The sequence below is a fragment of the Poecilia reticulata genome, linkage group LG18, assembly GCF_000633615.1.
Source record: "Poecilia reticulata strain Guanapo linkage group LG18, Guppy_female_1.0+MT, whole genome shotgun sequence".
Taxonomy (NCBI): Eukaryota; Metazoa; Chordata; class Actinopteri; order Cyprinodontiformes; family Poeciliidae; genus Poecilia; species Poecilia reticulata.
Window position 1 is genome coordinate 1,627,994 of NC_024348.1, and position 22,590 is coordinate 1,650,583.

A 22,590-nucleotide genomic window follows, 5' to 3' on the forward strand; every position below is an offset into this window, starting at 1 on the left:
GTGTGTGTGTGTGTGTGTGTGTGTGTGTGTGTGTGTGTGTGTGTGTGTGTGTGTGTGTGTGCAGCCATGCTAAACATTTTTAGACCACAAACCCAACAGGATACGTTCTGCTCAATGTGTGACTTTGTCACACACCAGGGACAGTTTGTTCACCTCGACTCTCCACAACGGCAAATAAATAATATTCAGAGACAAAAACAAACATTTATCTGCATTTAGGATCTTACAGTCTCACTTTACACAGCTGAATGACTGATGATGATGATGATGATGATGATGATGATGATGATGATGATGATGATGATGATGATGATGATGATGATGATGACGACGTTGAAGGACAGCAGCTCTGGAGGAATGGACCTCAGGCCACTGGTTGGTCAACAGACATTAAGACTCGTCTGACTTAATGGTTTTGTTTGGTTAGAATAGTTTGTTGGTTCTAGTTATCCAGTGCTCAATCACTCACCATGACAACCAAACATACAGCTCTGAAAAAAATTAAGAGACCACTTAAAATGATCAGATTCTCTGATTTTACTTTTTATAGGTCTATGTTTGAGTAAAATGAACATTGTTCTTTTATTCTATGAACTACGGACAACATGTCTCTGAAATTCCAAGCAAATATTTGGTATTTATTTGCAGGAAAGGAGAAATGGTCAAAACAAAAACAAAAAAAATAGATGCTGTGCATTCAGACCTCAAATAATGCAAAGAAAACAAGTTCATATTCATTTAGAAACAACAATACTGATGTTTGAACTCAGGAATAGTTCAGAGATCAACATTAGGTTGAATAACCATGAGGTTTTCAGTGGGTTCAGTGCAGCCATTTCTTCTAGAGCTGTAGCTGCACAACACCACCTGCTGACATGAGCATTTATAAATAACACAAATATTACTGGTTTCTATAGTACTGTACTGATGGTGTGTGTGGTTTGGGAGTGTTAGGTGCTACATGAATTTCCCCTACATGGGTATTAATTAAGTATCGGTCTGTCTGTTCTGTTTTTCTATTTAGTAACAGGTATTTCAGTAAATGGCTGAAATTGGTTGTCAGTGTTATGAGGTTCATCACACTGAGTAGGAAGGTGATGTGGTTTTGATAACTCAGGAGTAAAAACACTCAAGTCACATGTCAGAGCTGGAAAACACCAGCTGGTTCTGACCAAGATGAATTTAACTTGTCAATAAGTAAATAAATGCTGTTCCTCTATTTAATTCAGATCTATAGGTCTTAAATGAAACTTCTTGAAACTTGTGGAAACCTCATATCTACTGATCTGATTTTCTAATTTTTTCATCTTGTCTTTCCAAACAAGTTATTATAAGCCTGAGCAATGTAGAAATACACCGTTAGAACAAAAACAGATGAATGTATTTTTTTTTATTTTAGATTAAATCAACAGGTACAGCAGATCACTTTAGAAAACATCAGAAAACAAGATAAAATCAAAACCGGCTTCCAGTGAGGTTAACCAGTCAAGATAACAAAACCACTGAAACAGTCAGATAAATGACTCAAAAAGCTTTGAGCAGGTATATCAAAATATATGCCACCAATGTTCTCCAGCTTTTATGATGGATGAAAACAAAGCAAAGAAACGCGAAAGGATGAGCAAGAGGTTCACTTCAAGTCCTTCTCATCCAGATGCCTCATCATGTTTTCAACCCACAGGAGACTTGGATCCACGCAGATGTGACGACCCTTCTGTCCTGTGACCAAACTAAACGAAAAGAAAGGAGATTCGAAAATAAGAATACTGTCAACACTTCCTCGTCCAATGGTAATGTTAATACAAAACATCTCTAGTAGTTTTAAGCATAACTGACATTATTCTTATGCTAATTTCCCTAAGAGAAAATCCCTACCTACCTATTTATCTTCTTAGGACTCATTCAAAACTTGACTGACATGAATCCAGTTGGAGGTTTGAATTACTCACATGACTGCAGCCTTGGGACAGCGGTAATCAGTGAAGTAGTACGAGCGGATGGCAGATTTCCTCATCTGTCGTGGATAGAATTTGAAGCAGCAGTCGTCGGGTCCAATTCCATCTGCGAACAAGAAGATCACATGAAACGAATCATCTGACAGCCTGGAGACGCAGCTGCAGTCTGGCTGTAGTCTTACTGGTGCAGAGGACAGTGGACAGCAGAGCGGCTCCCAGGATGCAGAGCAGGAAGACGCGTTCGGCCTTCATGATGACCAGATGTTCCTCTGGAGGTGATGATGATGATGAAAACTAACACAGAGTCTGGGGGGCATCAGGGTTCAAAATGGATAGGAGGAGTGACAAGGTGTCAGTGGGGTTAAAGTAGGAGGGCGTGTGGTTATGAAGAGACTGCATGTGAAACTTTCCACTCAGTGAGAAATGATGGTGGAGTACAGCAGCCGCAGTTTGACCACCGCTGCATCCGTCGAGCAAGATGGTGACGGAGCACAACACTGGTTCTTACTAAACAAGAAGAGAAGCAATACAAAGGTGACATCGAGACTCATATGCTGCGTTTGCTGCACGTTTCTCATGCTTCTTGTTTGAAAACTCACTCCAATGTCTTGAACTGATTCCTGAAGAAAAAAACCCACAACAACCATATATCTATATTACTGCTGGGCCAAACACAACTGAACAAGGACTGAACTGCATACAGACACTGATAAATACTCTGACTCCCGGAATGCACTTATTAAATGTTCTTGATGGCCAAAACCAGATATTTTTGAACAATAATTCATCCCAGCATTGTTGCTAATTTCAAGTCTTGACCAAACAGTCACAGATTATATTGGTGGTTGCAGATTTCCTTCCGTTTGCATATGATCTCATTGGCTGTGGCTTCTTGGCGAACCTTTAAAGACTAAGGTTTAATCTCTATCCAGTCTGTATCGGAGGTCCTCACCACACATGGTTGTCTCTTTCTGTGGTTGCCTTGATCTTGAAATGAGACAACATAACCCAGTTTGGATTCAAACAGAAGAGAAATTTCTGAGAGGTTCATCTACGGAGGAATTACTTCTATATATGAGGAAAATAAGGCTTTTTCACATAATTGAATTAAATTAGGGAAATGACCTAAATTATTCAGTTTACAACGGTCATGGAGTCATTCAGATTTCGGTTCCTGGTTTCGACGCCCGGTACTTGATGTATATTTTCTATATATCGCAAATGGAGCATTATATATTTGCGAAAGTAAGTCTGTTGAGTTGTGATAAGAACAGGTGCGTCAGCAGCAGGGAGATCTGTTGTTGTTGTTGTGAAGCAAAATCTGTTCATGGACTAAAGTTGGAGTTGGTGCATCAAAAGCCGCTACGTCTAGATGAATCCTACGCATTGGAAGCATCGTACCTGCGTTAGAGAGAAAAACAACTGAACTGATATAAGTAAGAGAGCATTTAAATATGCCGCCCCCTCAGTCTGAAATGACTTTCAGTGAAAGGCTAAATTGACAGAGCAATTGACAGTGAACTGAAAGCACTTCTGAAAGAAGAGGTTTGTTAAAGGCAATTACTTTTGATGGTCATGTTTTATTGGATTTTTTATTTTTTTACTTCATGACGCCTTTGAAAGTAGCATACGCCATCGTTGGGATGTGAATGCTGAAACTTGTAAACGCTGCCATCATACCAGGTTGCTCTTGAAAAGGAGTTTGTGCATCTCATTTGTAAACATTCTGAAAACATCTCTAAAATTTGTAGGAATTTCAACACCAAATATCAAGAAAAATCAGATGCAACATCCTCAAAGCAAATTAAAGAATGAGACGAGAGTCGCTACAAGCTACACAAGGACATATTTCTAAATGCAAATGAACACATTGCCATGCATCATTCCTAGAATGTGGAACAATCTGACGTTTTTCTTTCTCAGTAAATTCTTCTGAGAAAGAAGTAGTTCTAGTAACTGCTTTAGGAAAAAGTGACAGACTAGGCAAACGTTAGTAAACCTAGTCATCGTCGAGGTTTGTCTTGGTTTTAGGTAACGCTTGCAATTTTGATGACAAGGACATTTTTATTAAACAATCTTAAGTTTAACCCAACTTAGTGATACAAAGTCATCTTTCCAGATGAAAACATAAAGGATTCCATTTGGAGATCAAGGTCACAGAGGTTTTAGAAAAAAGGTGGAGAGGCACAGAATCCTCATTGGTTGGAGTTGAGAGTAAAGTTTCTACAATCTGTGAAGGTTTGGGGAGCAGTCTTCCATCTACAAGGACATTTTAGAGCAACTTTTGGTTCCTTCTGTTGACAATAATATAGAGATGCTGATTTCATTTTCTAGCTAGGATTTGGTACTCAGCCCACACCGTCAAAGCTGGTTCAGTGGCCGTGGTGATACTGTTCTCGATTGGCCAGAAACTCTCATGACCTGAATCCTGTAGAAAATCTTTGGCGTACTGTCAAAGATTCTCTATAGAGGAAGAGGAAGATGAGAAGCACCAACCCAACAATGCAGATGATCAACCTGGGCTTCCATTATGCCTCAACAGAACCACAGGCTGGTCTTTATTGTAACCAAAATGGCAAAAAATATTTATTTAAAATTTTTTTTAGAGCATCTGTAGATTTAACAGACTCAGAAAAAGCAGGAGGGTATGTACAGCTTTTTATTATGATAAAACCATCATTTATGTACATTTTCAAGTGAGATACAGTTGCATGACGACCCTCAGTCCTCAACAGTACACGGGTCTCGAGAAAACACCAAAACAAAAGTGACGATATAAAATAAAACCAACAAATCAACCTGATTACTGAGCCAAGGAAAATGACACTGATGATTGAGTATTTTTGTGTGTTTTAAGTGCTGTGGATTAAAGAAAGGACAGGTAGTGTTGATAGATAACACCAGGTTTTACCTTTAATGTAACATGTTAGAAACCAACATCTTTGTGCAATTACCTTCTTAACACAAGCACACATTACAGAGAAAAGATCGGCACGGCAACGTCAGTGCGAACAACACGAAAACAAAAAGACGGAAACCCGTTTAACCATGACCGATGACATGAAGTGATGATGAGAGGCACAACTCAATGCAAAGGCTGACATGTTTGTGCAAAAAGCTTTATTGCAGTCCTGTGTGGTTTTTTTTAAAAAACCACAGTGGAGGAGTTGAATGGTGGGTGGAGGGGAGAGGGGCGGAGTGCAGAAAGATGATGATGTGAAAGCAGAAAAGAAACAGAGAACCGTCTAGAGACAGCCAAAAGATGAGCGAGAAGAATCCGACAAGTCAGAACCGATTTTTGGTTTCAAGTCATCTCAAGACTTCGGTGTACTTAGAGAGCGCGGTCCCACTGAGGAGATTTTCACAGAAAACAAAAGTAGCCTCAAAAAATAAAAAAATCAGCAGCAAAACAAGCAAGAGGAAGCAGTCATTTTATCCACAGTTTACCTTCAGATCCAATCAGATTTCTATGCTTTCAACCTGATTAGGTTAAAAATGGGGCTTAAAAAAAAGAATAATCAAGAAAAGTTTCAAGAAATACATATTTAGGTGTTTTATGTGGATCCTTACTTTAACTTTACAGATGACAGCAATGTAAATGCAGGCGTCACCTGGTTATGATGGGATGACACGTTTACCACAGTGTGAATCCACTGTGAAGGCCACAGAGGTCTGACTGAAGCAGAGTCAACATCTGATCCCCAACATCCAAGACTTTTACAGCCAGTCGTACTTTGAACTCATCCTGCTGCGCTTCGGAGCAGCAGAGTTTAAACCAGGAGCAGCTGTGTAGTGTGTTAATGTGTGTTTACGTGGGGGAGTTTCTTGTATTAAAGCAATAATTCACAGCTTCTTAATTCACACTTGGGAAAAAAAAGTTTAATTTAACAAAGTTCCAGTTAAGAGCTACTTACATACTGTGAGAAACTTACAGTAGCCTATGTCTACATGTGTTCTTCAAAATATGTTGAAGCCTGTTCCAAAAGTGGGAGGAGACTAGTCTAAAAGTGGGAGGAGCCTCCCCAGATGCAACTTCAAGATCCAATATGGCTGCTTCAAGGAAGAAAGTGCTAAAAGAAAATGTAAGAAAAATAGTTTGTTGGGAAACTTCATCAATTCATGCATTCATGTTTAAAAATCAATGACATTGCAGCTTCAGACATGAATTATACTTTATATTAAAGCTCAAACTGTCACCATCAGCCCCTGACGGCTCCTTCTTATAGTATCAGCTAGGCAGAACTTGCACACTCTAAAACTGCAGATTTTGCTTGAGAACCCAGAGTTCATTTTACCATCACAGCTATCATGTGGACAAATTTTAACAAAGACTAATAAAATGTTTCTTCGATCACTTAGTAAATCAAGTAAACCGGTTCCGTCTCAACAGTAAAACATAGTTGCACGTGTCGGTTTGTCTGCTGCAACATGTTCACACTCCTCTCGCTTGCTGAGGAGGAACTTCGCCACATCCTTCATTTCGATTTTATGTCTCGTCACATTTTCGATAAATATTAAATAACAGCACAAAAAGACATCACACTCCAGGACACTACAAAGCTGAAATGTACCACAAACACATTAAAAGCATGAAAAAGAAATCAACATCTGCAGTGTTCAGACCAACTTCACCACTTTTTTAAAAAGTTAACCCAGTTTCATTGATGCAAAAATAAAAAGAATTTTCCAGGCAGCTTATACGACCTCGATGAAGAGTTCTCATTACTTACATGTTGGATAGAAGCTGCAGAGTCAGCATGTGATCGAGTTGCAGCTTCGTGGATTTTAACGCGACAGAATGGAATGATTCAGAAAACAAGCCTGACTAATTAAATAAAACACACTCACACACACCATGAGGGAATGATAGATGTGCAAACAGAATCCACTGGCCACATTATAAACAAGCATGGCCTTTTTGAAAGCAAAAGGTGGGAATTACAGATAAGAGTGATGTTCCCTGACTGGTACACATCTGGGAAAAAAAAGACAAGAAAAAAGAAAAAAAAGGAGTTTGTGAATCTCGTCATGGTAACCAGAGGAAGAAAGAGACAAGACGAGTGGAACGCGGTTCAGGTAGCTGACAGCAGAGGACCCGGCGCCGGGTGGAGGGACTGGTGGAGGAACTTCAGTGGTACCTCTGTGGTTTCCTCCCTCTGACTGAGCCTGGTGTTCATGACAGTGGGAGTGCGATACATTCTTCACCGTTTCCCAGCTACAGTTTCCAGTTCACTGCTGGGCTTCGTGGTGGGTGTTGGGGAGTAAAAGGAAAATAAGGCCTCGTATTCCTTTCACCTCTCGGTGCTTCTTGACCGGCAGACCCTCCTGGTGGATGCTGGTTAAGGGCCTGAGCGGCGATACGAAGGAGAGCTCCATCTCAGCAGCTACAGTAGTTTACTTCCCACCCACAAGTTGATGGGAGGTGGGGGGAGGGGGCGTCTCTGTCTCTTTCAGGTGCAGGATGCCCTGAAAGCTGGAGGGGATCTGAGTGGATTAGTGTGTGACCTTCCCTCTGACCTCAGCTCAGCGCCTCGGCTCCAGACAGCCTCGCTCCGGATTTTTTCTGATCTGTCAGCGTCTGTAGGACCTGAGAGGATGGAAGGCAGCAGAGACGTTTTTAAACATCCTCGCTTCTCACAGGTGGCATGAAAATAAAATAAAGCAGAAAATACAAAACAAGAAGCGTTCAAACACCTCAAACTTTTCTAATTGTGTCTCTAAAATGCTAAAAACAGTCAAAGGAGTAAAACAGACCGGCGCATGAATTAGAGATCATTCAGTTCAAGAAGACTTTAACTGAACCCTAAAGGAAAAGTGAGGTCTCAAGGAAGGGTCTCCGGTAGCAGTCTGTGTTACAGCGGATCAAAAGAAGCCTCTGACTGAACACTTTTAAATCTGAAATGTATAAATTTGCAAAAAATAGAAGGTGCAGCAAACAATAGAATTAATGCTGCATCAGTATTGGTATAGGCCAGGTCGTAGAACTACTAGGTAAGCCACACTTTTCAGATTTGTATTAAATTTTCTTTGCCCTTCACAGTCACGTTGTACGTTGTGTTGGTGTATCGCATACATTAATATTTAATATTGTAAAAAAAAAAAAAAAATCCAAGGAGAGTGAATCCTTTTGCAATTCACTGTGAACAGACCCAGTGGATGAACCAGTACCTGGGCCCACTTCCTGTTGCGGCTGGTCATGTGAACGGCTGCGATGTGCTGGAAGAGCTGCTCAGGGGGGATGAGGTCAGGGAGGCGGGTGAGGAACTGAGCCATGTGGATGAAGTCCATGGAGGTCAGGACGTCCTGGTAGAGGCGCAGCACGCCCAGCGCCGTGCGGAACAGGAACTCCTCGCTGTCCCTGCAGAACACGTCCCACACGCGGCACGCCAGGTCCAGTGGCAAAGACTTACTGTACAGTGTGAAGATCCTGGGAGGAAAGGGGGGAAAAAAAAGAAAGAGGAGGAAGACTGTAAATGGCAGCCAAAATAAAAACTGCATCTCTCTGCAAAAGACAACAGAGGCAGGCAATAGTTTATTTAGGGGTAATCAATTCATTTACATTCATGATGTCAGTCCACTACTGTCAGAATTAACTGGAAACTTTTAGACCAGGAATCATCATCTGATCTGAGTGATCAGAAAGAACCTAAATGGTGCTAAAAATCATGATGTGAACTCACTCAAGACAGCTTGGACAGTTTTTTTTTCCTGCACTAGTTTGGGAGTCTGAACATAAAGCCCTGTGGAACTCATCTGACTCCCGTAACCATCGGCGATTAAAGAAAACAAACAGGAGCGATTTTTCTGGGGTGCAAGGTTTGTTTTGATCGATTGTTGACGTGATTGAACCCGTTACCAAATTGCAAAGATCCAGTTATCTACGACAGACTTTCTCAGCAGGTGTTAGCAGTCATGTCTGAAACTGTCAACTTGTAACTTGCAACATTGTTTTCCTCATTAAGAACCTGCCTAGCAGCATTTCCATTAAAAAATTAGCAAAACTTTCAATACTGTTAATGTTGAAAAAAGAAAACTTTGCGATAGCAGTGTTTCCATGAAACAAAAAAATGCAATAAAAAGTCACACGGAAATAAACAAGTTGCTGTCCACAAACAGGGATGATGTGAATGAAGTGTTTCTATTGCAGTTTTACAAAATGCCCAAATTTCAACACAGTTACAAAAAAACTCAACCTTTTATTGTAAAAATGTGAGTTCTTTGAAAACTGCCATTGCCGTTAAGTGCATTTGTTTTTGTTACTCCAATTTGCGCAATTCTGTGCTCAACAAAAACGCAGCCGACGATGAAAATTCTCAGTTTGTGGTTTGACACCTCAGTGTTTCATACTGCTGTTAAATACCTCATTAAACAAACAGTGTGATAAAAACTGTTTATTCCACCTCTCTAGAGGAGAGATGGAATAAAATGACATATGACATTATTGGCCAACGTCATTTTACTTTATTAAGAAAAGGGGATGTACATTTAAGCATGGTTAAAACTGTACCCTCTAATGGGAGGTGATATTTGAGTACCAAGTGAGAGTGAACAGCATTTCCTCCAGTGGAAGGTGCAGACCACTAACACAGACCGATGTGCAAACTGAGCCCATCCTGTTTTCTCAGAAACTCAGCTGAGGTTCTGAATGTGACCCGCAGGCAGCATGAAGTTCCCCTACAGCAACACGGAGCGCAAAGTTCACTCTGCATGCAGGTGAACACATTACCAGCTCCACACGCCGACTGACGGAGCAACTTTAAGATTTGGGTCAAAACTACCTAATGCACCCAGTCAAGTTCAGAGTAGGTCAATTAAAAAAAATACAAATAAATAAAAAGAAAAGCTGTAGAAATATGTAAAAGTGACAAACTCACCAGTCAATTAAATAAATATCAGGAGTCAAGCTGTTTTTCTTGAAATGTGCAAAGAGCTTTGGTAGATTTTCTTCAAAGAACACTTCAAACGCTGCAAAGTACGTCAACATCTGGAAACAGGAGAGATGGGAAACCATGGAAACAAAGTAACCAACATTTAACAGTCATTGCATAGGATAGAGTAGGGATGCACCAATCCACTTTATTCACTTCCAAAACAGATATCTGACATTTATCTGATACAGAGAAACAGATTAATTGACTTAAAACGTTTCTGTTTTTAAGCATAGACATAAATGTACTGAATAACACATTGATCTGATAACTCTGCACCAGTACAGCACACTTAAATACATCAATATCTTCACAAGCTTGGTCAAATGTAAAAATAACTTTAATTTATTCAGTCAGTGCAATTAGGAGCATAAAATAAAAAAAACTGATAAAAATAAAAATAGATCAACTACATTGGTCAAACGTAAAAATAAACAGCAGCAAACCTTTTAAATGGTTCAGAAAGAGCAATTAGGATTTCTGAATATTATGGAAAATAAATGATAAAACATTGCGTCACTCAGGTCCAACCTTATGGTTCAGGAACATTGTCACCAATACTCAACATAGATTTTTTTTCCCCCCCTATATTGGGATAGATACAGATATTAATACCTGATGGGTAAATCCCTAGGGTAAAGTCCCCTGCATAGTTTTTGAGAAACTCTTTTATTCTATTTCCTACCCAAACATTCCGTCAGAATAAATATGGAGTTTGTAAAGAGGCTCCCCACGTGTGATTTTTGTGTATGTATGATGTGGTTTCTGAGTGTCAGTGTGTGTGTGTGTGTGTGTGTGTGTGTGTGTGTGTGTGTGTGTGTGTGTGTGTGTGTGTGTGTGTGTTTTACTAACAAGGCTGTGGTCGACTCTGAAGAAGGCCATCTGACAGGGCTTGTTGAGCAGGTTGGCAAAAGCTATGAAGGCGTCGGCTGTGTCCAGATTGAGGATGAGCACGGCGGCGATGAACGACATCCCCTGCACCTGAGCGCAGTAAGAAGAAATGAAAAAAAAAAAAAAAAMMCAGCCATTAACGGGTAACACTGACAGCTACAGAGGCGAGTCAGAGTGATTTGTGTCTGAGAGACTCAGAGCACGGCCATGACTCAACACCTGAACTTTCACTCTGTCAATACCAGGAGCTTTTATTGTTAATCAGACCGAAAACAGAGGAGATTCACATAAACTGAGGCTGATGCACATAAACTGTATATGCAGTGGTGAGTGCACAGATGTGTGTGCAGAGATGGGTTGGGGTCAGCGCAGGAAGTCACAGTCATTTCTATAAAAGTGTATAAACGGCAACAGTGGGGCTGCGGTTGAACAGCAACAGAGCCGACATCACAGCTCACATGTGCAAACAGATCAAAGGAGCGCTCCGTTTGCTGAAACTTTTTAATTTCACAAACTGATTCACTAAAAAGCAAAGCTCAAAAATACAATTATTTGAACAATAAAGTTCTTTAGTTGTGCTCAAGCTTCTCATTTTATTTTGTTTACTGTCCTGAGTCCACATCATTTTAGCTTAAATTGAAGTTTGACAGTAGTAATTTTACTATTTTGAGCTTTTAAATTCAAGAATATAGAGTTTCTGCAGGTTTCACTAAATCAAAATTAAGACTTTTTAAGATCACTATGAATTAAATTTAAGACCTGTAGCTCCACTGAAATGTGTGAACTTCGTCCAGCAAACTGGCAACAAATTTGAACTTGCCTATAATTGACACAAAGAAGCTAGCTAGCTAGGTAGCAGCGATTTAGCCTCAACCGTCTGAAGTCAGAGCGCAAAGAAGACATCCGAGTGCGACTCAAATATTTGCCTGACGGAAATTCCCGAAAGAAAAAAATATTATAATATATAAATTTAAGACCTGTGATCATCTTACTTTTTTAATATAAGATATATTAAGGCCCTAATTTTAGATACATCAATTTAAAACTTTAAGGATGCATTGACACTCAGTAATATAAACTAATAAAAAGTAATAAAAACAATCAACTTAACACATCAAAGATGATTTGACATCTGTTGAGACTTGGGGGGGCGGTGGGGAGGGGGGGCGGGGGGTAATTTAAGACTTTAAGACATCCTGTAATATAATTTACTAAAAAGGAATAAAAAAAATTACATTGATTTGACATTTGTTGACATTTTTTTTTCTTTTAAATCAGACATTTTCTTCCCTATCCTGCAGAGCTAGAATGTGTTTTTGTTCATTATTAATAAGAAACAACTCATTAAAAGTTTTATTATTCACCAAAACTAAGACACTATCAGGATTAAAAAGGGAACAATAAAAAAAATAATTTCTTTACTGAAGATAATTTATTTTTTTTTACTCATCAGATCAATTACCGTAATCACGCCAACAGAGTATTTTATTGGTTTTGAACTTTTCATACGCTGCTGAAACTCCAGAGTCATAGCTGATATCGACTGCTCACCTTTCATAACATGGACCCACTCAGCTTCTCCACGGCGCCCACTCAGGTGAAAATTAGATCCGAGAAGCTGACATCTACTTACACCACACTAACAGCTTAATGATAGAAAGCATGGGTGTTGGTGTTGTGTGGGAGGCTTGTGCTGCGCTATATTTACCTTTTTACGCTCTACAAGAATTCCTGTGGTCAACAGCAGAAAGTCCATTTAATATTTCCCTACAGCGTTTCTGTGGTGTTAAATTACAGGGAAAATATTATGCTAATGCTGCGATATTCTAAGAATGTTCCACTGTACTGTGACATAGTGGGTATTTCCCCAAAGCTGGCAGAGAAGAGGGCAAACGACTGGAGGGAAAATAGCCTTAAACGGATCGGATCGACTGTGACCACTACAGACATGAAAATTGGAAATGCCTGAAAAACACAATTATAAACAGAAACTGTACTCATAATGAAATATCTCAATTTAACTAAATGGACTGAACTTAAATAGCACTTTTTCAGTCATTTTGACCACTCAGAGCGCTTTACACTAGAGTCACAATCACAAACGCTCACATTTATATACCGATACGCAAATCGGTAGGCAATTTGGGGTTAAGTGCCCAGGGGCACATTGACATGCGGCAGGAGGAACCTACAACCTTCTGATCACAAGACGGCTACTCTACCCACACAGCCACAGTCCCCCCACTAAGTAGTGTGATGTAATTGGGAGTCATAATTTTGCGGTTGTCACGTTTTGTTTTAATGACAACTTCACTTCAAAGCACTTTTAGTGGAATGAATTCATCAATTGTGCTGATGCTGTAAAAACTGAATTGGACAATTTGAAACACAAATCTGTCCGACCAGCTGAAACTCAAACACTGACTGATCTCTCATCTGTGTCGAACACAGAAAGAGGCAGAAATGCATTAAATATCTGTATATATAATTAGAAAACCTAGAGAATTACAGAGGAACTGAATGGTATAAAATGTGAGCCAATTCTAGGACACTTAGTTCTCATTTCATCTCAACTTTTACATAATTCACACTCACCCTGCTTGCTCTGCAACTGAGTTTATACATTTTTCTATTACTTTATATTATCTTTTAAAGATTTTTATTGTTACAATTTAGCATGCAGTTTTTCAGAGATCATTTTGTCAAGGAAAAAAAAAAATCTTGTTCTTCCAATTCATCAAGGATCAAAATTATTAGATTTTCTTAAAAAAAAAAATTTTTTCTTCTCTTGTAAAGTGTAAGTGTGTCCAAAATAGTGCTAAAAAATATGATGTATTATTATTATTATTAATATAGTCTGGGTATATTCTAGTTAATGAGTGTATACACATAGTTAAAGTGACTTGCGATTCGTTTCACATGAGAACGAGATCAAATTTACCCTTACAGTGTATTTTGTCATAAAAAAGATGGAGGCGATTTAAACGTGGATTATCAGTATTAGTGTGACTATTATTGTCCCCTTGGGTACATTTTCATTGCAGTGAGGTGGCAATCAAACAACAACAAAAACACCAAAATAACCAAAATAAAAAATAAAATAAAATAAATATCTGAAAATACAAACAGAAAAACACTACAGGCCTGAATAAAGGCCTGGCCAATAAAAGAGTTTTTCTATCCATTAGTCATTTTTCTTAACGTAATCCACATAAGTACGGATGGTAAATAACCAACATGACAGAGGTGAGATGTAATCTCAACACAGGAAGTAGGGAAGCGTTTGGACGAACTTACATAGCCGACGTCTGGCCGGTAGCACGTGTACGCTCCCAGAATGCTGTGCAGCACATCATAATAAGGCCCACCCTGAACATCAACAGAGAACCAATGAAGAGCCAAGAATGAGCTTCCCTTCCACTTAAACAGCTTTCAACATGGCGGAGCTTTTTAATTAGGTTGAACATGACTGCATCTATATTCTGGATTCAACCTTCCTGTTGCTCACCTGCTGGAAGATGCACAGTTGGGGGAAAGTTCTGGAGATGTCCAGCTTGATGAGCTCCAGGCTCGACTCGCGGTCCGAAGAATCTAAAACGTCTTGAAGAAAACCCGTTGTGTCATGTGGGAGTTTTACTTGGATCAGGAATGAAAAACAAAGAAATCCACATTTTGCGTTTAGTCTCTACCTTCGGTGTCAGTGGTGGGAACTGCTGTGCTTCTCCACTTCTCCTTCGCCCGGGCCAGACAAATGTTATACAGCTCTGCAGGGATGACAGATCAATCGATATGAGACAGGAGAGGGCAAAGGTTAAAGACAATGAGCGGAGAACAAGATGAGAGGACAGAGAGGTGGTTGCAGAAACCAGAACTCCATTTCAGAAAACTTTGATCCTTATTGTTGCTGCCCTCTAGTGTTCAGATCCAAGTACTGAATTTGATGAGTGGAGCACCAGTGACCTCCATCATGTTCAACGTTCACCTCTCATCAGCAGGTTTATATTCCTACAGAAAGTATCTATGAACCACCCAACAAAGGCATTTAGAATAAATAAAAGCTACCAGCTGAATATTGTGATAAAGGAAAAAGATATTTTGGATTTTTCATGCATCTAATGAGCCTCTGCTACATTCAGGGCTGGAGATTAAATGTTATGTTCTTGAAAGTTGCAGAGGAACCTTTAACCTTGTTCTTTCAGAACGACATGGCAATAAACAGAAGCACTGATGTGAACAACAGCAAATATTTTATGTGCAAAGAACTTCTTTTCAAAAACATGTTTGAGGATCCATACAGTTTGAGGAGCCGTTGACTGTATGGATCCTCAAACATGTTTATATCACTTCTCCTGTATAATTAAGTCTTCATACCTAGATTTTAAATTAAATATATCAATAAATTACTCAACCAATAAGGACACAGATTAGTGTTTGAAAAATGATATTGCTGCCTTTTAATGTTAACCTGAAGATTTTTTACCAAAACATGAGTTGACTATTATTTTAGGAAGGTGACGATATTCAAGCTTAAGTGTCAGGAACACGTGGAGTTTTATTACTACATCCATTACCTGCACACTTATACAGCAGAGATCTTGAAAGCTAACATGTCGTTTCCTCCAGTATGTAGAGGAGGTGTAATATTTGGAGCCGTCAAACTGCACATTTTTTCTTCAGTGGTAGGTACACTTCCGCTAACAGCACAGATCATTTTTCATACAGTGCATGAGCTAGCTTTGAAAACAGTTAGCAAACCTAGCTTTCTCTAATTTAGTTTACCAGGAAAACATTAATTTACTTGGATGATTTGTAAACATCCTCAATCCCAATGGGCCTATAGGAGCAGGATTATATCACTGTATAATTAACTCTTCTTACCTAGATTTCAATTAAGTATATCAATAAATTACTCAACCAATAAGGACACAGATTAGTGTTTGAAAAATGATACCGCTGCCTTTTAATGTTAACCTGAAGATTTTAGATTTATTTGTCTGATTCAGAGCTAGAAGAGGAAACGGGTTGGTGAACTGAACTAGAACTCTGTAAATTAAGACTGAAATCAACAACAACAAAAAAGAATAATAATAATAATAATAATAATAATAATAATAATAATGTACCATGTGTGATGTTCAGCTCGTTGCCCACAGCCAGGCTCCACACTTTCCCCCTGACACTTGGAGGGATGCCTTGCCACCAGAGGTCTCTCACTCGCCGGGAGGTACACCTGCAGACAGAAAAGAAAAACTCAGGCTGGTTTGGAACTTTGCTTCTCTTATTAAAGAGTCCATTACTGATCTGTGCCACATGGGGGCGATAATATACAACTGCAGCAGCTACTGTCTCTACTGCCAGAGCAGGAAATAAAAGGTAAACCAAAACACAATGTATCTGGCTACTACTTCCTGTTTAGGTTTTCACAACTCATTTTACTGACCTGCATGTGTTTGGTTGTAGCAGCTAATGTGGTATTTAGTTGGTCTAAACTAAAGTAGACCAACTAAGTAGAGAAAGTATCCTATAGGTATATGGATAATTTCTGAACAAGTATTACTAGCGTGTCCGGTTTTGAGATTAAGTGAGCCTCAAACGAGCCAAGTATGCTGGGAATGTCACCCAGGAATGTTTCAGTGAGAAATGCTTCATGTTTTTCAAAGCTTGTGAGTGGATAATTGTTGAGATCTCAGCTGATTCTGAATGCATTTCCTGTTTGAGCTAATCTTGTGGCGGCAGGAAAAAAGGCAATTACTAAAAAAAAGAAGAAGAAAATAATAGAAAAGAAAACCACCAGCCCTAGATTTACAAATGGGAAAGTAATCTTCACAGTCAATTTAAAAATAAATGTATTTTTTAAACACTAGAATAAATGGGAGAAATATAACTGATCAATATGTGCCTGAAATAATTGAGAATGTTTAGAATTAATAAAATAATTAGAAAAGATGCTACAATACTCAACATTCATTGATTCAGTCTACTGTGATGTTGGTCTATAGATCCATATAATGCTACAGCTGTTATTATTCTTCTATTTGGTTTTATATGCTTCATTTCTGTTTTAACTAAAACCGGATACAGACGGAAGAAAAAAAGTGTTATGTGGAAGGCTGTGGAATGTTAACTAATCTTTTATTCTTTTCTTTACTTACGTCAAACATACCATTTTGCATTTATTTAATTTACTGTAACACATATAAATGTGACTTTTGGAAAATATAAAGAAGAAAAGCATGACTCACATTGTGCTCCAGTTGGGTAGGATTTCCTGGTTCCAGATCTGGGCCGCCGTGCCGATGCTCTCCTCCAGCTTACAGCGATCCTCCAGCTGCTTCTTCCTTTTCTGAGCTTCCTTCAGCTCTGCAGAAGACAGAGAGTGAATTTAACAATACAAAAAAACACCAACAATATATGACGAGCTGATGTGGTCCAGTGTGGATTCCAGCTGGCTGACCTCTCTTCTTGGCCTGGGCCACCATCTCCTCATACTGCTGTCGGTGTTTCTGGGCCTCCTCTGCAGGTTTGGCGGGCAGATTACTGCACAAAACAAAGATGAGTGTGTGTCAGAAGAAATGAGTGAGCAGCAGTGTGTGTATGTGTGTTCTCCGAGTGCTACCTGCTTCTCATTTATGAGAAGCAGGCCTATGGCCTAAAGAGACATACAGTCCTGTAGAGGTAACTCTACAGGACTGGATTACATGCATCACAAGCTGCATGTAATCCAGCTGCACATGTTTGGATCTGCTTTCAATTTTACTTCTTGTTTCCAAAAAGTTTTTAATTTTTGGACCCAAGACTGATTTCTAATTTTTGTAATTAAAAAGGACATAAGGATGAATGTCCTTTTGGACTTCCTGTTTGTTCCTCAAATGGCAGACCATACTGGGAGTTGAGAGGTCAGAAAGGCATTCTGTTTTGACAAATATGCTATATATAATAACTTATCAGAAGAATGATGCTTCAATTAGGCCAAACTAATAATTAATTATGACTAAGTCAGAAAATCTAGCTGGTCAGCAAAATATCTCTGGCTACAAATTAAAGTTTGATTTACACTACAAAAACTTACTATGAGCTGTATTTTCAGTTAATTAATTATTTATTTTTTAATCTCCAATTTCAAGTTGATCCTTTTTCTTCCACTCAATTTTTTTCTAATAAAAAAACAACCGATGCAGAAATGGAATAAATGTAAACACTGGATTTCTTGCATATAATCAAAATGAAAAAGATGGGGAAAAAAACTCCTGGTATTCCAGGAGGAAGTTTTGATGAATTAGTTGTTTTACAATGAAATAAATTAAGCAGCCCAGAAGAATGAGGTCTAAGAAAACGGTAAGAACAACAACAACAACAACAAATAGACAGGGAAGGTGAAGCTTCTTTTAACAAAGTGAGAGGTAAGTGTGAAAAAACAAAGCATAAGCTCCAATGATCATGTTAATGAAGACACTGGTAGGATGGAACGATGAGGAAACGTACGCAGGTCTGTCCTCCAGGATGAGCGCGGTGGTGGAGAGGGGCTCGAAGTCCAGGTTCTTCCTCACTCCCTGCCTGGGGGACGTCGGGTTGCCAGGTCCAGCTTTGCCACTCTTTGTTTCATATTCCTGAGGACAAACACAGACATGGATGGAGAAAAATAAGAAAACAAAGTGACGACAGACGGCAATAGAGGCTAAATTATTTAGTTTGGGCGGCAGCTTTTAGTGTCAGAGGTATGCTGGTATCGACGTCTAGCATCAAGGAGAAAAATAAAACTAAAAGCATTTCACTGAGGAAAGTCCCTGAAGGGTCAGAAAGTCATGTGGAAGGACAAACCGATGGGATTTAGTGAAGGACAGACAAAACTACAAAAATTTTAAAAATAAACAAATCAAGAGACATTATTATGGACTGACTTATTTTCAGTTTGTCTCTAATGAGCTCTGATTAAACACTGGGTGTGACAGAGAGGGGGGAGGTCATGTGATGTGTGTTTACAGCTGAGGTCATAGAGCAGCTTAACTCAAGGCCAGCCATCAGCTGACTTTCACACTGTGTGTAGGCGCAGCGTTACGGAGCACACGGGTCAGAGGACAGCCTCTTTAGAAACATGCCGCAGGCTTCCTGACCGATTACAAAGCAACTAAAAACAGAACAAGCGCAGCGTGGATGCACATCAAACTGAATCACAGACAATTTCGTACATTTGCAACAGAGACGGAGGTCTGCCAGAACAGTTTTAGTCACCGATCAGCACAGAAAACGCCAGGCAGGAAATCCATTTCTACACTCAGAATGACTAATGCAGTCCAAGGCTTTTTCTGTCTTTTTTATTACTCATTTTTATGATGCACTGTAATTATCTACATTTTTGTTACATTGTCAAGGAAAAAAAGAACTGTACGTCCAGCAGGGACACAATCTGACTTGCATCCTTTTAAGCACACTACATAAGAATAATCTGAACATCAGAGAAAAGATAAGGAAAAACAAAAAGCGTTTTCTGTCTTTGCCATGCTGCCTGTAAAACTTGGACTGTGGGGAACCTTTTATAAGTGACTGAATTATGCAAACCTTTTACTAAAGTGGAGTATTTGTCTTCCAACTTAAAAAAAAAATATCTACATGGTCTGTTAAATCTTGATCAAAAATGCTATATCTGTGCTGCACTGGTAGGTGGTGATAATAACCAAAATTCAAGATTCAGAGCATGGCTAAATCAGTGCTGGGCAAAAGATTTGAAATTATGACAAGAAATGTTATTTACTTGACTGAAAAACACAAAACAATATATACAAGTTCTCCTAGATTAAAATCAAAAACACTGTAATGCCTGTGCAGCAACAGCAAGCGGTAAACGGCAGTAACATCAGCGCTGATATAATCAAAATTCAAATGCTTCTGTTCTTTGGCAGGTTGGCCATTTCCTTGCATCCATATAACTAAGCTTAATGGACAAAGAAAGATAAATATAAAATTAACCCCACAAGAATAGCTTCTATTCTTCTGCTTCCTTTTCTAACACAGCATGAATTGAGCCTCTATTATTATTGACTTATAAATAACTTTTGGTGACAAAGTACAAAGAAAAGAGAATTTACATTTTACAAAGCTTAATGCTGTGCAGCAGTTTGGAATATGGCTGTATTAAAATAGAAGAAGAACTATTGTTCATAAATATTTGAAAATGTTTAACAAATAGAACATTTTTTAAAATAGTGCTGTTACCAAATTTACCTCTCTCATTCAAGAGGTAAATTCTCTGTAAAATAAAACTCTTTATTTAGAAAAAAACAGATCTGGGAGAATAAGAGACTTTGACCTAAAAAAAAATAAATAAATCAATAATGCGTGTCTGGGAGATATTCCATTTACCTACTGGTTTCTCTAAAAAGACATTCTCCCCACTGACTACAGTACCACATGAACTACAAGACATTGTGAAACTTAAAAAAAAAAAAGAAAAAGAAAAAAAAAAGCTAATTGCAACAACTACCAGTAATCGAAAGCCAATTCAAAAAGATATTCAAATGGGAAACTCCCTGCAATGGTTACAAAAAAAACTGGAAAATAACCAAAAGAACAAAAGTGACGTAATGGAGATAAAAGATAAAACAAGAATGCCAAAAGCATTTCCAAAGGTTCAGGGGATCAGAGGAGAGCAGCTGATGCAGAACACAGGAAGCATTGTGGGTAATGACCAGGAGCACAGCAAGCAGATACGAAGCTACCGAAGACTGCTCCAGCTCTGCTGGATGTGAATAAACGTTAACATCCTACAGAAGACGAGCCGAGATTAACGATACGATACGGCGACAGGCTGCTTGTTTCTTTGACACTGCTGAAGGCAGCTGGTTCGTCTGAATCAGCTGCAAAGATAAAAAAACAAATCCAAACCATTTCCTCTCTCTATCAACACATGCAAAGCAGAGAAATCCCTCATAGCCGTCAGCTAGTTATCGTTGGAGATAACACTCGTATGTCTGGATTTCTTTTTTAAAGGAATGTTACCAGGAATTTGAATAGAACTTTAATTAGACTGTAAACCCAAATAGAAAGATATTGATGTCACAGTACTAAATACAGCATAAAATTTCTCGTTGAAATAAAGTTAGTGTAAGAAACGGCTCTCAGCCATTAGCTATGCTTATGTTCAAGACTATTATTCTGAAGTAACAAAGTACATAGTTTTTGCCCTGTGGACTAATCAAAACCACATGTTGGTTTGGTTGACATGGTTACAAAACTACTAAAACTGTCTACTTCAGGGTACAGCTAGCATCAGGGCTAAAGATCAGCTTTGAGATTGAGCATTGAGAGTGGACAATTTATCATTTCTATTTCAAAATGTTGTGAAAATGTACTGAGTAAAGCTGAACTGGATAATTCTACATTGAACAAAGAATCCTGAAATTGCAGTTTGATATTTCTGAGATATTTATCTAAATTCTGAAAACACAAAAAGTTAAATTTTTGACACTTTAGTTTCAATATTTTGCCTTCGATTTAGATGAGCAAGAAAACCTCCATACATGGTCTATATTATTGTTAGCGATGTACAATATATCAGCATCAACATCTGTATCAGCTGATTTTAACCTTTGTTTAACGGACTGTAATCACTTCAATAATAAAACTGGGCTGATATTAATTCCCATCTTGTTGCTGTTTGTGTTTCAAGAGAGAGAGAGAGAGAGGGGGAGAGAGAGAGGGGCAACGTAGATGTTGTGGACACTTTTACAGTGTTGAAAGTTAAATGTATAAAATAATAATGCTATGATAATCCGTCAAAGTGGAAGTATAAATATCGGCCAAATTGTCAAATTGGTGCATTCCCAATTATTATACAAAGATTAGGTTATTTATTACACATACGGCCAATTGTAAAAATGTTGAGTATTTGACAAAAACAATTTAATCTCGTTTTTGAGAACTCATGTAATGCCTGAAACAGGCAGATTTATGTTATTTTTTTTTATAGTTCCAATAATGGTACCAACACCACACAGCGAAAAAAATCTCATGTCAGATCAAGTAAATATTGTCAGTCTGTGTGTTTAATACAAAGCCAAAGTGTATTTTGTTTTGTTCACTAGTCAGTGTGAACCCTGGCAGCAGCTGCACTTGACTGAAACAGATCAGCCAGAGTTCTGCGCCACTGAAGAGGCTGGATGCAGCAAAGAGAGGGAGTGAAGAAAGGAGGGAAGGGGTAGAAACTGCTAGTAGTATCTGTTGTGCAAAGAGCATGATGTTAACTTGGGGAATGCAGGAAAGATGGAAGGATGCGTGAAATCTGTGTCAGATTGACAAATTAAACTACAATATAAATCAGAGGCTAAAGCTTCACTGTTCAGCAAATTCTGCTGCCGAAACAGCACTTAGCTGTTAATGAGTAAAAAAAACATGGCAGCTTACAGTATAAATCTGAAGACATTAATCTAAAATTAGGTTAAAGCACTACCTAGCAACATTTAAGATCTCTAGTTTTTTTTTTTTAATTATTATTATTCACCCATTTCATGGTTAATGAAGCCAAATCATCTGAATTATCCAGATCCTCTGGTTCATGTTGGATTCCATTCCTAAGATAGTAGATTTCTCAGCCTGCTCTGTGTGCTTTAGTTCTATAATACCAGTAAGAGAGGCAACATCAATCAATAAAGGAATTACTTTATGACAGAAACCAAGCCAATTAAAGTCACAGGTGTTTTCTTGTGCTTCAGAAATAGAATACGTCTGTGTTACGACTGGCTCAGGGTCGTAACAAAAACATGAAACCATACCATGGTTAAAGTGAAATAAAGTAAATGTTTATTAACAAAAAACAACTATCA

At 38.6% G+C, this 22,590-nt stretch overlaps 2 protein-coding genes across 5 annotated transcripts in view; both read right to left on the bottom strand.

The window, feature by feature from the left end:
• Positions 1–1,375: 1,375 nt before the first annotated feature.
• LOC103480193 (C-C motif chemokine 13-like) lies at positions 1,376–2,554 on the bottom strand. Its single transcript, XM_008435071.2, has 3 exons — positions 2,138–2,554; positions 1,950–2,061; positions 1,376–1,730 (listed from the first exon to the last, which is right to left on the bottom strand). The coding sequence occupies exons 1-3, from the start codon at positions 2,205–2,207 to the stop codon at positions 1,631–1,633; spliced, it is 282 nt and encodes a 93-aa protein (XP_008433293.1). The 5' UTR covers positions 2,208–2,554; the 3' UTR covers positions 1,376–1,630.
• A 2,042-nt stretch (positions 2,555–4,596) lies between these two features.
• Positions 4,597–22,590, bottom strand: part of tbc1d14 (TBC1 domain family, member 14) — a 43,835-nt gene continuing 25,841 nt past the window's right edge. For all 4 annotated transcript variants that reach the window (XM_008435065.2, XM_008435067.2, XM_008435068.2 and 1 more), the window contains 11 exons: positions 18,257–18,381; positions 17,229–17,311; positions 17,017–17,134; positions 15,898–16,004; positions 14,464–14,538; positions 14,283–14,374; positions 14,072–14,143; positions 10,736–10,864; positions 9,830–9,939; positions 8,124–8,382; positions 4,597–7,542 (listed from right to left, as the gene is read on the bottom strand). In XM_008435065.2, the coding sequence (XP_008433287.1) occupies positions 7,474–7,542; positions 8,124–8,382; positions 9,830–9,939; positions 10,736–10,864; positions 14,072–14,143; positions 14,283–14,374; positions 14,464–14,538; positions 15,898–16,004; positions 17,017–17,134; positions 17,229–17,311; positions 18,257–18,381 (1,239 nt within the window). In that variant the 3' untranslated portion in view covers positions 4,597–7,473. The remainder of the gene's footprint in view (positions 7,543–8,123; positions 8,383–9,829; positions 9,940–10,735; positions 10,865–14,071; positions 14,144–14,282; positions 14,375–14,463; positions 14,539–15,897; positions 16,005–17,016; positions 17,135–17,228; positions 17,312–18,256; positions 18,382–22,590) is intronic.